The sequence below is a fragment of the Pollachius pollachius genome, assembly GCF_949987615.1.
Source record: "Pollachius pollachius genome assembly, chromosome: 1".
In the NCBI taxonomy this organism is placed as follows: Eukaryota; Metazoa; Chordata; class Actinopteri; order Gadiformes; family Gadidae; genus Pollachius; species Pollachius pollachius.
In genome coordinates, this window is record NC_136934.1 from 23652532 (window position 1) to 23667866 (window position 15335).

Here is a 15335-nt window from a genome sequence, read left to right on the forward strand (position 1 = left end):
GACATTGACATGCTGACGCCATTGCTCTGTAGTCCCTTGTTGTGGTTACATTGAATACAAATTTGACAATTGGTGGTTTGGCAAGTTCTTGCAAAAAGGATTTGCAACGGTGTAGCCTACACCGTGGTGTAGCCTAGGCTTTACCATAGAGCACACTTTGCAACAATAGTGTAAACTATAAGGTCTACAGCCATATAGACAAAATTCCATAATGTTCACTGAATAAAGTATAAATTACTAAAATTCGAAAAAGGACTTTGTTGTCCACTCTGACCGAGTGGTCAGCAGACCGTTTAGTGAAGTCATGCTACCAGGCTTCCTTTGCGAGGTATATGAAGACATGAGCACCAGTTATTTTATATAACTGTAAGCCTTATTGCTTTTATACAAGCATCAATATTTAAAAAGTAAATAGAAAGCAGGTATTAAGTCTTCACAATACATCTTTAATGAAAAATGATAATACATTTGACATAAAATATATAGCATTATGATAATATAAAGCCAATAATCTCAATAAAAAATGGTCTATATAATATAATATCCATGGCCGTATAGTTCATACAAAGACAAATAGATACCCTTACAGATAAAGGTGCAGTTATTTTTACTTACAAGCCCAGACTTTCAAAATGTGCTGCCTTAACAGAGACATATTTCTAATTATGTTGTAGCTATGTTGAAAATATTCAACTTACCTACATGTCCTGCAAAGCAGTTTAATAAATATTTCATTAGAGAAGACAAAAACAGATATAGTAACATAGTAGCATTTTCCATTCTTCTTTTTCAAATGATGAATATTCCCCTCATATTCTTACATATTTAACTTCAACGAACCATCACAACCTTGTCATCCGCACTACAGTAGGCACCAGCCATAATTACCCATACATGACTGATATTTCAGGTCCAATCACATTTTTGGTCCTGAAATATCAGGTGTATCCCCCAAAATGATGTTTTGATACTCAGTGGTAACGTGTTTTTGGGGGCTGATGGGAGTGGGGCAGAAAGTGAAACCGAGAGTTGTCACGAATGAAGCAGTGTGGACAAATCCATGTTCAATTTAAAGATGGCCGAGAACTCTTTGGAGAGAAGCTGGTGGAGTGTGACACCATCGCGTGTGTACATCCAGCAAGCTCCGGTCCAGTCGTAGCGCTTGGGTCCACTGCGTGTGCACATGAATGGACATTAACACACATTGAAGTGATTCCAAGCATTTGAATAAAAAAAGCCTTTTTCTCTATTGATCTGTTCAGCCAAATAAGGAGTAGTCCTACCTGGTGGGAGATGACAGCCAGATCTGTTTGTTAGGAGTCTGCTTGTTGATGACATAGGTCCCATGGTCACCTATCTTCACCGTCAACACACCACTCTGGGGGAGACCGACGGAAACAAATACTAGCATTTACCAAGATTCAAGCTGACACAACAGTAGACTTTTTACCTAATGTAATATGTAGCATGTTTCTATTTAGTTATTCTGTTTTAATTAACTATCCAATGTTGGGGAGTTTGTGTCAGATCAACAGATTTTTCCATTGACTGTATCCCTACATTAAGAGCATTTTTGTACATTCTAAAAATAGACATTTAAAATCGAGTCAGATGATAAAGATGAAGCGTGACATGAGTAAACTACCCGTTTCAGAATTGTATGCAATGTGAGCACTTGAGCCTTAACTGTTCACGCCAAAACAACCAGACCTTAAACAGTAACGTAAAGTAACGTGACACATCAGGATTATTTAGTGCACACCTTATCCAAGTTTTACAGCTGTCAATCAGCCCTGTACGCTGTTTGGCTGAGTTTGAAGTTTGAACTTAAGTCCTGTCCGTGTCGTGCTGAGCGGGCCTTAAGATGACCAACATGCAGACTCACAGAGAATTCAACATCATAGTCTGCCCCGGTGAAGGGCTCATCCGACAGGTCCTCGAAGAAATCCACCAGAGCGTCCAGCGTCTCGTCGGCCAGCTTCTCGTACACCGCTTCCGAGAAGTCCCTGTGAAGGCAAAACACTCTGAATTAACCATGGTGAGGAGTGAAAAGACAGAGAAGGTTTAAGTCTTCCTGCCAATCCACCAATCCAGACAAACAAATTTCTAGCAAAAACTAAAAACATATTGAGTGTTTTTCATTCATATCTGGTCACTTCAGTTGTCCGTAATTCACATTTATTAGGGGTCGGAGCAGCGAAGCTGCTTGGCCCCTATTGTTTCTGTAACGTTTTTTTTTTTCCTCAAATTCTGTAAAAGTCATACTGCAGCCTATACCGTAAGTCGAAAGCTCTTGAAATTTTGTGGTACTGCACTCAAAGGTAGCGCTATTGTAAAAAATCATGAATTAGGCTTATTTCTCCTAACCAGATTGACCTGCACTCAAAATTCTTTCAGAATATTAAATCTCTAAAATCAGACGCGTTTATAAAACCCTAAAAATGTATACTTTTCCCACAATTTCATATTAAAGCTTAACATGATAAAAAGATTCACAGGCTACAAAAATGATCAAAAATTCATAAAAAATCGCCACTTAAAATCTTTAGACCAAGCCTCACAAAACTCATTGAACAGAATTTGTTTTACTTAGTTCCATTTGAGAAATATTGGCCAATAAATTTGGAGCAGTTAGCCCATCTTTCTTATATGACCATTTGGTTATTGTATAAAAAAAACATACGACTACTATTAGGTGGATACCAATACCCCCCACTACTATTAAACCAAAATTATGGTACTGCACCCAAAGGTGGCACTGTTTAAAAAAATTATGAACTAGCCTTATTTCTTCTTACGAGATTGACCTGGACTCAAAATTCTTTCATCAAATTAATCTCTAAAATCAGATGCATCTTTTTCACCCTGGTATTCTGCTCTAAAAATGTTTACTTTTCCCACAATTTCATAGAAAAGCTAAACGTCTACAGTCTCATCCCATTTTGGCTATATGACCATTTTGTTATTGTAGAACTACCATACGGCTATCATTAGGTGGTTACCATAACAGTGCAAATGTTCAGATCTGTACTAAGAAAGCCCTTAATTCTCTTGTGAAATGTGTGCTTGGAGTCTTGATGTTGTGTGCTTATCAATAGACATTTCACCATGTGAATGAGGCTTCATGCAGTTCAGGAATGTCAGTGGCTCAATGGGATAATGCGTTGTACTGGTGATCCTTAGCTTCAGAGTTTGAATCCCGATTAGCCAATTATGAACATGCTAAACATGACATTCGGCCATTGCTCTGCAGCCAAGTCACCTGAAAGCCGAGGCACAGTATGGCATTAAGGGGAAGATCAACATCTTTCCTTCATAATTATGTCATAATTATATATCTTCCATTAGTGTGTTCTTGACTTTTCATTTTGCTTGGACCCCGTTAATCACCGCTTGCGCCTTGCGGTTATATTTATAATTGATTTTGATTAATTGATATACCTTTGCTGCACAGCGGACTGTTCTTCAAGGGTTGGGAATGTCACATGTACATTTCTCTTCCACAGAACTCCAGAAACACGCCTAAGAAAGGACTGACATATATTGTTCATTATTGGTAAAGATATTACTTATAGTAAAACATAGAGTTTGCATTCTCCTTACATGTTCATGGGATCACTAGGTGACCCTGCTGGCCCTAGTTACATGCTGCTGGCCCTAGTTACAGGATGCTGACCCTAGTTACATGCTGCTGGCCCTAGTTACATGCTGCTGGCCCTAGTTACAGGATGCTGACCCTAGTTACATGCTGCTGGCCCTAGTTACATGCTGCTGGCCCTAGTTACATGCTGCTGGCCCTAGTTGCGCAGGCTGCAGGCACTCGTTATGCAGTCACAGTAGACGCAGAGCAATTTTGGAAATCAGCCAAAAAAACGACACTTTCTTTTTGCAGTGATGTAAAAAATGTACTTACAGTAGATAACACAATGACGTTGTCATGTGTTGGAGAGGTGTTCAAACAATATTTAAAACACATAAATCAAAATGACGTAATGTTACGAGTAGGTGGTTAACTCACTTCCTCTGACCGCTGAGGACTCCAACGTTCATGATTCAGCAGACCTTCATTCAGAGGACGAACAAACGAACAGCTCGCCAGTGTGTTGCACTGAAAGAAGTCATGTCATTGGGTGTGTTAGGACGATCTGGGGGTCAGCAATAAACACCAGTGGCCCAGTCAACGCAGTATGATGCAGGTTCCTACCTGAGGTCTCTGCACTCTGAGGTCTGCTGTCTCTGTCCGCATCATCTGTCTGCAGACACGCTGACAGATAAAGAACCGCTTACTAGGAATCCTAAACATATTGAATACATATATTGTAGTTCGATTGAATACCACACGATTGGTATCGCCTTCCCAAAACTAAAGAGCAGAGGCTTAAGTATTGATGTTTGTGTTGGTGTTGCATTAGGGATGCAACCCAAAGATCCGCTGCCTACCGCCGCCTGCAGGACCGGAGGAGCGGTACGGCGTTGGGTCATATATATATAATCTTACCAAATATTTATGCACATTTTGCAATTGCTTCTGTTTACATCTGCTTCACTATGGTAAGAAGCCTGCGTTGTTGGAATGAATGAGTCTTTCACTGAAGGTAGACCAAATTTAATGAAACTTTTCTCATTCTACTAGCATTGTAGTATTATATAATTATTTGATAAACAGCTTTGTACGTTAATTAAATAGTTAACGCTTCTTCTAAGTAAGATAATTATGTTTCAGTATAGTGTTGTAATCGGGGTGCAACCCAGAGACCAGGTGTCTACCGCCGCCTACAGGACCGGAGAAAAGGTTCACGGCTGCGTTCCAAACTTAACTATATTTCCTTCATAAATTAAAACAAGAATCTTGCTTCTGCCCTCGAATAAATCATCTCCAACCACCATCGGTCGACAAACCCTATTCAAATAGCCCTTTTTCTGTGTTGCATGGATATTCTCTATGTATGATTTACTTTTACACTAGCCTACATCATGTGAATGGAATCCTATACATAGCCCCATGTTATTATATCTTCTCTTCTATTTTAACAAAAAAATATTTAGAATTCTAGTTTTCTAATCATGAAATCAATTCACCACATGGTTGTGCTATATAAGAAAAAAAACATGTCAAATTCATGACCCCCACATCCATATAAACACAATTATTTGCCTTTGGATCAAGTTCAAGTTGATTTTAATTAAAAAAACAAAACAAAGGGAAAAGTGCTGTACAGATGTACAGCACTGATGTTCTACAGATGTGTTGTAGAAATGCACACGGACAATACACATTAAATATATAAGACATAAGACAGAGTTTAAATGATCAGATTTCCACAGATTTTATTGATTGTTTTGCCCATTTTACAAAAAACTTTTACAAAAGTTGTATAGGGATAACATAATGTTACCCCTATACAACTTGTACATTTTTGCATCAGGGGAATACACACCTTATGCAATGTTACTAACATTGCATAAGGAGTGTATTCCCCTGATGCTTTCAGGCGCTGCACTACTAAAGACTTGTTGAACTGGTGTTCTATACGTATAATTATTTATTATTAGACTGTTTATTTTAACCATATCTATTGTGAAGCTTATATTTTTGCTGACTGTGCCATATTTTCTTGCTGACTGTAACGTATATAATTGGTCCTGTACATTCTGTCTCTTACGGATTGACAAACCAAAGGTAAGCATAGCAAATATTGCTTTTCTTACCTTTGACCTTTTGAGCTATACATGCAGGCTATATTTCCTACCCTTTTCTTTGTTTGGTTGTCATAATACCCAAAGTCAAAGCAGGTAAAGAATGAATTATTCATGAACCTTCCGAGAGCTCTCCTGAGAGACAGCCAATCAGATTGCAGTGCCACTGGTGAGATGCACTCAGCTCACCACCGATTGGCTCGCAGCTCCTCTGGTGAGGGAGGACTCATCGTCTGAGTTTGTGACGGTGGAAAGTGTGTCACAAGCCTGACAGAGTCCACTGGTCTGCACAGTGTAGGGACACCTAAGTCAAGGGGAGAGAGTCAAAGCTGCTCTGTAATCTAATTTGAGTCCAACTTTCACTAATCCAGATCATCCATGAGCAGCTACCAGTTACATTACACCTTTTATCTGCCAGGGTTATCCCAGCCAACAAAGGTCCTTTAACAGTCTTTTAGAAGATATCTGAAAATGGCCATGGTTTGGGTTCATGATACCTTAACAAGAGAAGGCTGGTCCTGTGTGGCCAGAATGCGGTCGTCTCTTGTTTTTCTCCCTGGGTTTGTCTCGTCAAAGTAAATATTTAGGGTCATGTGGTCAACTTCGAAGTAAATGTATGTAGAATACAAACACATTTTCCTATCAATTAAAGTCCTGGGGTCCAGTGTATATGGCATAATAATTATGTAACTACTTTAAACTGTAGCAAACAATTTGTGAAAACATCTTAATGAAGGAATTGTCAAGTTCTTGTTTTTATTACAAAATATATTTTTTAAAAAGCTTAGTGATAATGAAATTAACACAGTCAAATGTGTTGCATTAAAACCCCAGTGACTCTTCGTACATTGAAACCTAACTGCAGCAATCATCCACAACTGACAAAGCCAAACCATTCAACAGTTAGTTTATGTAAGCGTATATCACATAAGAACAACCGCCAAAGGAGTCTTCAGATCAGCTCTTCCTTTTCAACTCAAAGAAGAGTATTGTTTTTGAAAAACCAACCAGTGAGAAGAACAACAAAATAATGTACTTTCTTTCCATTCTTTCGAGTTGTCATGTCTCATAAAGAAGTGCAGACAGCTCCTCAGGTCACTGTCAGGGACTGTTCCAGAACATCCAATTTTTGTAACAAATATTGCAGTGTTGACACGATCATTTCAAAAAGTTGTGTGAATCATTTTTAACAATAAAATCCTTTTTAAATATTAAAAAGGTTCAAATTTGTTCAGCGATCACATTCCTCCATGGTCTCATGTAGAAACATCTGCGTCATTTGCAAAAAGAACAATCCAGAGCGAACCCAACTTGGACAAGCGAAGACAACATTGGGCACATTCTCAAGAGGCGTTCTGTGTGCATGTCCCGGGGGCCTGCTGCAAGTTCACCTTGGATCTGCCGAAACAAGAAACAAGCACGCTCGTTAGAAACACTCCCCATCAAACCGATACATTTACATTTACATTTAGGGCATTTAGCAGACGCTTTTATCCAAAGCGACTTACAATAAGTGCATTTGTTACAATAAGTACATTTGTCATAAGAAGTGAAACAATATATCGCTGTCGGTACAGTAAAGATGTTCATAGAACCAAGTGCAAGTATTACAATTGCTAGGCTAACCCATTCCCCGTGTAAAGCAACGATAGCAGCTACTGTAGATGCTACACAATTAAGTACCTTGAAAAGTGCAATGTACAAGTGCCAGGACGTACAACATTCAATGGCTCAATGAGGCACTTCTTCCATCTTCAGTTGGAAGAAGTGCCTCTGCTTACCTGTTGTGTGTCATGTGGCTCTTCACCAAGTGGCCTGCCGACAGCGCCGCCATGAGTGACAGCTCTCCTGCCAGCACCGTTGCACACACTACTCTGGCCAGCTGCCGGGCATTGTCTCCTGGACACTCATGGCACGCTCCCTGAACGCCTAGCATCTAGAGCCAATGCACACATCGATGTCATTTAGATGGCGTGAAAGGTAGTAGTAGAGAAGAGTACAGTAGTAGAGTACAGTAAGTCTTTAATGTCCCGTAGGGGCAATTTGGATTGCAGACAAGTTAATGAAAGTGATGAGATTGATAGAGAGAGATAGTCATGGATGGATCACAGATAATGTACCTAAAGAACAGAGAGTGTGTATGTGTGGTGGTGTACCTTAAGGCAAGCTTGCTGAGGGGGCAGGTTGGTCCCGCCTCCCACGGTTCCCAGTTCGATGGAGGGCATGGTGCAGCTGATGTACAGGTCCTCGCCCATGGGGCCTGAGGGCTCCATCAGGGTGATGCAGTTACTACTACCCACAGACTGAGCTGGGTCCTATGGGTTTTAGTAAAAGGGTATATTATTAATTTCTTCATCAACTTCACGTCTTATTTAGGATAGGGTCCGACTGATATATATTTATATAGATATTTTAGTGTTTAGTGACTGAAACTGCCGATACATACAGGATTTCTGATCCATTAAGCACTAATGCAAACACTTATATAGGGTACAATGTTTAAACTATAGCCCATCCTCACATTATATAACAAATAGTGTCTGTTAAATGTTGACTTACAACATTTCCCTCAGTCAACAATCATGGGGAATAATGTTTCCATCTGTGCAACGATTTGTAGCACTGGAACAGCACTGAGTGAGGAGCGGTGTGTACCTGTCCACAGGCGATGTAGATGGCAGCCACCAGATTGGCGGCGTGTGCGTTATAGCCCCCGATGCTGCCTGCCATGGCCGAGCCCACCAGGTTCTTGTTGATGTTCACGTCCACTAGGGATGCAGTCGTGGTCTTCAAAATCTAAAAAGAAATAATGCCATAATGTCACTGATCAGTCGTAGATTAGTTCTATATGTTTGCTGTTGGTGTCTGGTGGGTTAGCCGGTGCTTCAGGGCTGCTCCTACCTCTCTGACTACTTTAGCAGGGATGGTTGCCTCACAGACGGCAGACTTGCCCCGGCCTTCGATCCAGTTGATAGCGGCAGGCTTCTTGTCGGTGCAGTAGTTTCCACTGACCGCCAGAACCTGCACTTCAGGGAACTCCTCCTGGAGACGAGACAGAGCCTGCTCGGTTCCCTGCAGTACGCGGAGGGACACGCAAGACAGCAGTTAAAGAAATGTAGGCACAAAATGTTTCATTTCATTCACAATGTTTTTAATTTCTGCCATGCATTCATAAAGGATGAGCAGGTCATCTACTATATTTTACTCAGAACAGATCACTAAATAAATACAGTCAAATCAAAACTGCTGTGCGTAAGATTACAAAGTTGTAGAGAGATGAAGCAGAAAACAGAAGAAGAGAGCAAGATTTAGAAAATAAAATCAAAAAAAGTGGCGTCCATCTCTGCGCCCACCCCCTTCTTCCGGCCACCGACCCTCTGCATTAAGAAGTGTTGCCCTTTACACACCTGTAATTGACAGGCTAGATGGATTCCAAAAACCCCTTAATGGAAGAGGTGCCCTGATTTGTCAGAAATTAGCTGGAAGTCACTAAATTACAGTCCAATTATAGCTCTTTAACCTTCCATACAGAACCTTGTCTACCAGTTGCCTGAATGTAACTTTATTTATTTCATTCTTAACCCATCACCAAATGAATACAGAAACTGAAACTGACCTTGGAGATCATGTTCATGCCCATGGCGTCCCCGGTCCTCGACTGAAATCGGATGTAAAGGTTCCTCCCGGCCAGACAGATCTGCAGCTTCTGGAGACGGGCAAACCTGTACAAATAGAAGAATGGATATGAGCACTTTCAGTTACCTATTACACGCCAAAGGCAGTAAAATGTGTTCCTTATCGTAACTTAAATGATCTCTCCAGTTTCCAGGTGCACAATGACTGGGTTTTTTATATACAACACTATTATATATTGGTATATTAGTTTTCCCGCTGGAGGGTGTTAGATAGTCTGAGGTGACGGTGGCACTAGCGTGTCCTGTTAGAATCCTCAAAGCCTGAGTCCGCTGTGCGGTGTTCACCCTCACCTGCTGGTACTGTCGAACACCTCTTTGGTGGCTTGAAACCCCTCTGCACTCTCCAGCCAGGCTTTGACCTGGGCAGCCTGGCACGCCGAGGGCAGCCTGACCACGGGACCCCGGGTCATGCCGTCGGCCAGGATACGACTGCTGGCACCGCCGCCCAACTGTGAACCGCAAACGAGGAAAAGAGTCCTTTGTGAGATTGCTGCGATATGTGACATTTTGCTCCCAAGTGAATTGAATGTGCGTATGGGCTGAGGCTGCTGAGGAGGCGTCGAATATCACTCACAGCGATAGCTCGGCACCCACGGTTGGTGCTTGCCACTAGACAGCCCTCGGTCGTTGCCATGGGGACCTGGAACTGCTTTCCGTCCAGGTGAAGTGGTCCGGCCACACCGACTGGCACGGGCATGTAGCCAATCACGTTCTCACAGCAGGTGCCTATCACCTGTCAACACAGAACACAGGATGAGATGACAAGGCCAAAACTGTGGGCCTTAGAATTATTCTGTTATATTGTGCGCATGTGGGAGAATGAAGGGTAATACTCAAATCAAAACACACAAAAGGAAATCTCATCGTAGGGGATAATTCTGTGATCTTGCATCCAAATAAAACGTGGACTGCCAAAAAAAAACGTGGACGCCACCCTGCCTCCAAAACACACAAAGAGGGAGGAGCCTATCCACGGACTAGTGTGCTTGAACGTACGTTGGAGTAGTCGTAGTCTGTGTAGGGCAGGGACGACAGTGCAGCAGGCGCTGGGAGCTTAGCAGATATCATCTGCCTGCGGATGGCCACGCCCCTCTCGGGCCGCTCCATCAGCGCCTCCAGCTTGTAGGAGGGGATGTGTTTAGAGTTGACCAGCTGCACCACCTCCGCGTCACTGAGGAAAAGGGCACCCATCTGTAGGGACACAATCACAGGGAATCAGGGCACACCCGGACACACAAACAAAGGATCTGGAACCAGATCCATGGGGGTGAGGAAATTGGTGGAGCTTTATATAGGATTATATGTATGGATAGGTCAGTTCTGCATTCCTCTAGTATCATGGCTAATTGGTTTAGCCTAAGGATAGGAGAGACTAAGCTCATCACGACTCTGTCACTATGGCCACACCAGACTCCTGATTAACTGAGAAGGGGAAAAGTTAATTATATCGTTACCCAAATCCTGCTGACAGGATATTTATATTCGCAAATGCTCCTTCCCTTTTCCCATTTGACATTTATTCAAACAGGTGACTCTTACTGACTCAAGAGACCTGATCTGTAGCCTCACATTTAAAATGAACCCGTTTGTACCTCAGGGTTCTTGAGGATCGCCAAACACTCATCCAGAGGGCGGGGCTCGCTGGGAAAGGAAGGGGCACTCGCTTCTGCGTTGGGAGTCTGCGGTTGAGAGCCCTCCCCAGCCTTGCCGTCCCCCAGGAAGAAGATGCTCTGGGTCTGGTGCTGGACCTGGGGGGCCGGGAGGGGCTGGACCTTCGGGGCAGGGAGGGGTCGAATCATCTCGTCTGGAGAGAAAAGGGGCAGAGCACGGCGTCTTTGAAACACGGGCTACCAGCACTATGACGATGCACTGTATATTATAATCTAACGTATCCTCTTACGGAGGCATCAGAAGTCGCTTAAAATAGTTGATATTGTGATACCGAACAGTTTTATGAACGAGTGTCACAGTTTCCCAGTACCTTCCTCTTCCTTGATCACCGGCAGCGGGGCTAAATTCTGTGCGTTGTCCTGGGCGGGGGAAGCGGTGGGGCGCACGGTAGGCTCCATCCGGTGGCATGACTCTGCGGCGTGGCGGTTGGCAGCCGCCGGGGCAGACATGCTCATGAGGTTCTTCAGGGACAGCGTGGACTCCATCTCCACCTGCTCGAAGAAGATATACTTGACGGCCAGCAGGAGGGCCAGTCCCAGGCAGATCACCTGCTCCACGTCCATGGTGATCATCCTGTTGGGGCACAGGGAGCAACGGTTTGATTTAGTGCACTGGACACCACAAAGGAAACCTGGAACTCAGAGCCATTCAATGGGTTTCGAGAGGAATTATTTTATGTTCCCAATGCTGAATGCCGTTGAATTGAATTTCTCAGTGAACTCTATTATTTGCTATAACCAACTTTTATGTGGTTATGCTTACAATAAAATATAATTTCATGAATTTATTTATACTGTCAGATCACACCAAACATATGATGATGACCTTTGAATCAAATTGTTACACAACCCAATATATAGTGCATGTATTTTATCTGCTAGTAATGACATTGACTGCCATTCCATATATTTATATCCATATCCATATATAATATAATTGGGAGGCTGACCGTGCAAGGTAGAACTGCCAGAGGGGGGTCTCAGGGTGGATTCTTCTTGGGGAGTCATGGCCGAAGCTCATGCCCACCTCGACATCCATGGTGGTGTTGATATTCAACGGCTCGGCGATCCAGCGGCTGTGAGCGTGCACCATCACCAGCCCTAGAGACTAGACAGAGACATGGATGGATCAGAATTCACACAAATGCAGGATTCCATTCATTCAGTTTCTTCTTCTTTTTTTCTACACTACATTTGCTTTCACAAACTACAAACACAACCTCAAAACAATTACCCAAACATAGCTTTAGCGCAACAAGATGTATGTAGAACGAGAATGTATGGCTTACACAGTAAACTGAACCATGATGTGTATTGTAATAAATACATGCAAAGGCAAATTCTGAGACGTTTCAAAACTGCATTAATACACTGTGAAGCAGCCTATCTCCTCCACCACCTTCCCGTGTTGAACCATATGGGGCTTACCATGATCATCTTCACTCTCTGGGTGACGGGGTTAGGCTTGTCCTCCTCCTCCATCACCTTGTTGAAGTGGCTCAGCTGCCAGATGGGATGGCCCTCTTGGTTCTCTCTAGACAGCTGATTAACAACCAAAACAATCCAGATCAACACACACACACACACACACAGAGTACAGGACTCGTGAGGAGATATCCGTGGACGACGACCACACAGAAGGAAGCCTTACCTCCAGCACCAGGGAAACGCACGCAGGGAAGAAGGTCATGAAAACAAAGTAGTTGGCCAGGACAGACATGCACCCGAAGCAGCACATGATCTCCAACTGGCGAACCCCTGCAAAAATATAACGTTGGATATCATCCTCATATCTTACAAAGTTGAAGGTTTAGGAAATACAATTAGGATTAAAAAAAACAGACGGTAAATAATTGGTTGCTGTGGTTACCTGACATGGTGCCCACCCCGATCACCAGGCACTCGACCACCGCGTCCAGAGTGAAGGCCGGGCCCAGGACAGCCATGCCACGCGCAATGTTATCCCGCACCTCATCCTTAGGGCATAGGTCACCAATGACCATTTAATAATACACAGATTCATGGGCCTCTAACAAACCTTTCTATTGTTATGCGTTTGTGACTATTAGAAATGGATTCAGAAAAATGGGAAACTGATTGAATTAAAGTGGCATTTCACCCCTCCCAGTGAGAAGGCTGTCGAGGCGACTCTAACTGGCTGTGCAACTGTGTGACGCAGACCAGCATAGCTGGGCTAGCTGGGTGGTGTGAGTGGGAGGGGTTTTGGGAGTTTCGATGGTAAGATCTCTTTTAACAAAGAGAGAGGAACTGGCTAGCCAGCATTTTTCTTATTATTAGAATTTAGCACTATAGGATGTTATTTTATAAATAACATTATTATAATCCCTATCGATCAGTATATATGACGAGAGATATGTCTGGGTTATTTTGAGCTACGAGCTAGTTGAAATGTGACAGATTGCGACCATAGCATAACAATCCCATAACTTTGGGATTATAATGTGATGGCTCAGCACTACACTCCATAATGCCTTGTACATTCAGGTTTATGTTATGTCATGTTATCCTGGCTATTATCTTTCTAGATGTCCTGTATCCCAGCAACTGCGCTGCCTTGTCTTACAACTGGAAGTAAGGTATCCTTTGAAAAGTACCTGAGAGTTGGAACTCAGAGCAAACTTTGCCAGTGCACACGCTTTGGAGAGGTCGATGAGGAGCAGGAAGAATGGCAACGCTTCACTGGAGAGAAAAAGAAGAATCAAATCAATTAGGACTTCAGGTTTACACCCGAGATACTCAGTCTTGTTCGACACGGTTCCAAAACGGTTCTTACTTGAGGCCTGTGAGCTCCTTGTCGAGGAAGTGTATCACGACGGTGCTGAACACAAAGCTGGAGAATATGGTGAAGAGGCCCGCGATACCTTGGGTAGAAAAGACACACAGGTCACTGTGTGTCACTGTGTCTTTCGCCCTTTGTGCTTTCAGCTTCCACATTTCACAGTATACTGTCAAGCTATAGTGCAAACAGCTTATCCTCCATGCATACCCAGGATGTATTTGGAGCCCAGCTGTCGTAGGTTTTGGAACTGGAAGTAAATGTAGATGATGGCGATGCAGCGCGTGATGGTGAGGATGATGATGTCACTGCTGAGAATTTGCTGGAAGGACGGAAAATAATCAATCAATACTAATTCAATATTTTGAATGAATGTCCCCAGTTCAATACACATTTTACTACTTCGACCCACCTCCTCTGTCTTTGGGCAGTCAAAGTTCCAGCCGCAGATCTGATCGTTCCCTGTGAACATGTTCATGGACATCATGCAGATGGTGAGGGTGACCGTGCCGACGATCACCTCCCAGGGGTGCGAGGCCACGAACATGCCATGCATGCGGAACAGGCGGGTTAGCATGATGTCGCTGCAATACAAAAAAGATATATTGTTAGGAACAATAATGCAACTAAAAATAGTGTCAACTTATTTGGATTTGGACAACGAAATATACTGAAGTAATATTAATGATATAGCAATATACAACTAGCCTTATAAAACGAACTTGTTTTAACTTTTAAACTTTTTTTAATGACATCAATTCTAACATAGGCCATTGATATAATACCAAGTCCAAAAATAATTGATGAAAGAATAATGTCATTGTTCTGATTTATCTGATCAATGCAGCAGTGTCAATGCCTATTCAATAGGCAGACTCAATATAACTGGATTCATTTCAGTGGCTTTAATTCGTAAGATACGCCTGGTCTTAATAATGTTTATTTAGCGCAATATAACTTCAATGCACATATGTCTTGGGTCATTTATATAATACCTAAATAAACTACAGGTTAAACAGAATTTAGAGGATTTACTTACTCACAAAGGGTCAGAGACTTAGCGAACCGAGAAGGATTGACTGTCGACCAAAGACTTAGGGGCTAAATTCCAGTGTCCCTTGTATTGCAACCAGCAATAGTTCTTAAATGCGTGCAACACTGCGACTGGTATAATAATAATATATCTTTAATACTATATATTATTAATACCACAGTCAGGACAGCAGTCGCAGCTCCTCACACGCTGGCGGTTGGCAGATCAGCCCAGTTGAGCGTCCAGTGCGAGCATATGAAGTGATGGTACGCTACTACGTCACTTAAGATCTCAGCCAATCAGGTCGCGAACCACGCGAGGTTTCCTAGACAACGGGCGTTGGGGGTGTATCCAGGGAGGAGACTGGTGATCGCGCGTGATCGCGCCATCGTTTCCCAACTGCTGTGATGCAAATGCTGTCTAGTAAATAGATATTTACTGAA

The 15335-nt window shown here is 42.8% G+C and overlaps 2 protein-coding genes across 2 annotated transcripts; both read right to left on the reverse strand.

Annotated features, from left to right (window-relative positions):
* Positions 1-491: 491 nt before the first annotated feature.
* Positions 492-4411, reverse strand: fxn (frataxin). Its single transcript, XM_079755213.1, has 6 exons — positions 4205-4411; positions 4019-4108; positions 3442-3533; positions 1886-2006; positions 1284-1378; positions 492-1171 (listed from the first exon to the last, which is right to left on the reverse strand). Exons 1-6 carry the CDS (start codon positions 4301-4303, stop codon positions 1033-1035), a joined length of 636 nt encoding a protein of 211 aa, XP_079611339.1. The 5' UTR covers positions 4304-4411; the 3' UTR covers positions 492-1032.
* Positions 4412-6444: 2033 nt separating this feature from the next.
* Positions 6445-15108, reverse strand: hmgcra (3-hydroxy-3-methylglutaryl-CoA reductase a). The gene is made up of 20 exons (XM_079735555.1): positions 14899-15108; positions 14272-14443; positions 14070-14181; positions 13857-13944; positions 13678-13762; positions 12933-13038; positions 12714-12820; positions 12491-12604; positions 12013-12170; positions 11374-11636; positions 10985-11196; positions 10389-10583; positions 9967-10125; positions 9684-9841; positions 9314-9419; positions 8599-8769; positions 8353-8493; positions 7854-8012; positions 7479-7633; positions 6445-7095 (listed from the first exon to the last, which is right to left on the reverse strand). The coding sequence occupies exons 2-20, from the start codon at positions 14434-14436 to the stop codon at positions 7041-7043; spliced, it is 2709 nt and encodes a 902-aa protein (XP_079591681.1). The 5' UTR covers positions 14437-14443; positions 14899-15108; the 3' UTR covers positions 6445-7040.
* Between the last annotated feature and the right edge of the window lie 227 nt (positions 15109-15335).

What these genes read in the sequence shown, in the direction of transcription:
- fxn (XM_079755213.1), bottom strand. Translation starts at nt 4,303, where the DNA reads ATGTTTAGGATTCCTAGTAAGCGGTTCTTTATCTGTCAGCGTGTCTGC. An exon ending in CAGTCCGCTGTGCAGCAAAG is followed by an intron (nt 2,007 to 3,441) that starts GTATATCAATTA and finishes TTGCCTTCACAG; the next exon opens with GGACTTCTCGGAAGCGGTGT. An exon ending in ACTATGATGTTGAATTCTCT is followed by an intron (nt 1,379 to 1,885) that starts GTGAGTCTGCAT and finishes GGTCTCCCCCAG; the next exon opens with AGTGGTGTGTTGACGGTGAA.
- hmgcra (XM_079735555.1), bottom strand. Translation starts at nt 14,436, where the DNA reads ATGCTAACCCGCCTGTTCCGCATGCATGGCATGTTCGTGGCCTCGCAC. An exon ending in GGGCTCCAAATACATCCTGG is followed by an intron (nt 13,945 to 14,069) that starts GTATGCATGGAG and finishes TTTCTACCCAAG; the next exon opens with GTATCGCGGGCCTCTTCACC. An exon ending in GTGGGTGCCGAGCTATCGCT is followed by an intron (nt 9,842 to 9,966) that starts GTGAGTGATATT and finishes TGCGGTTCACAG; the next exon opens with TTGGGCGGCGGTGCCAGCAG.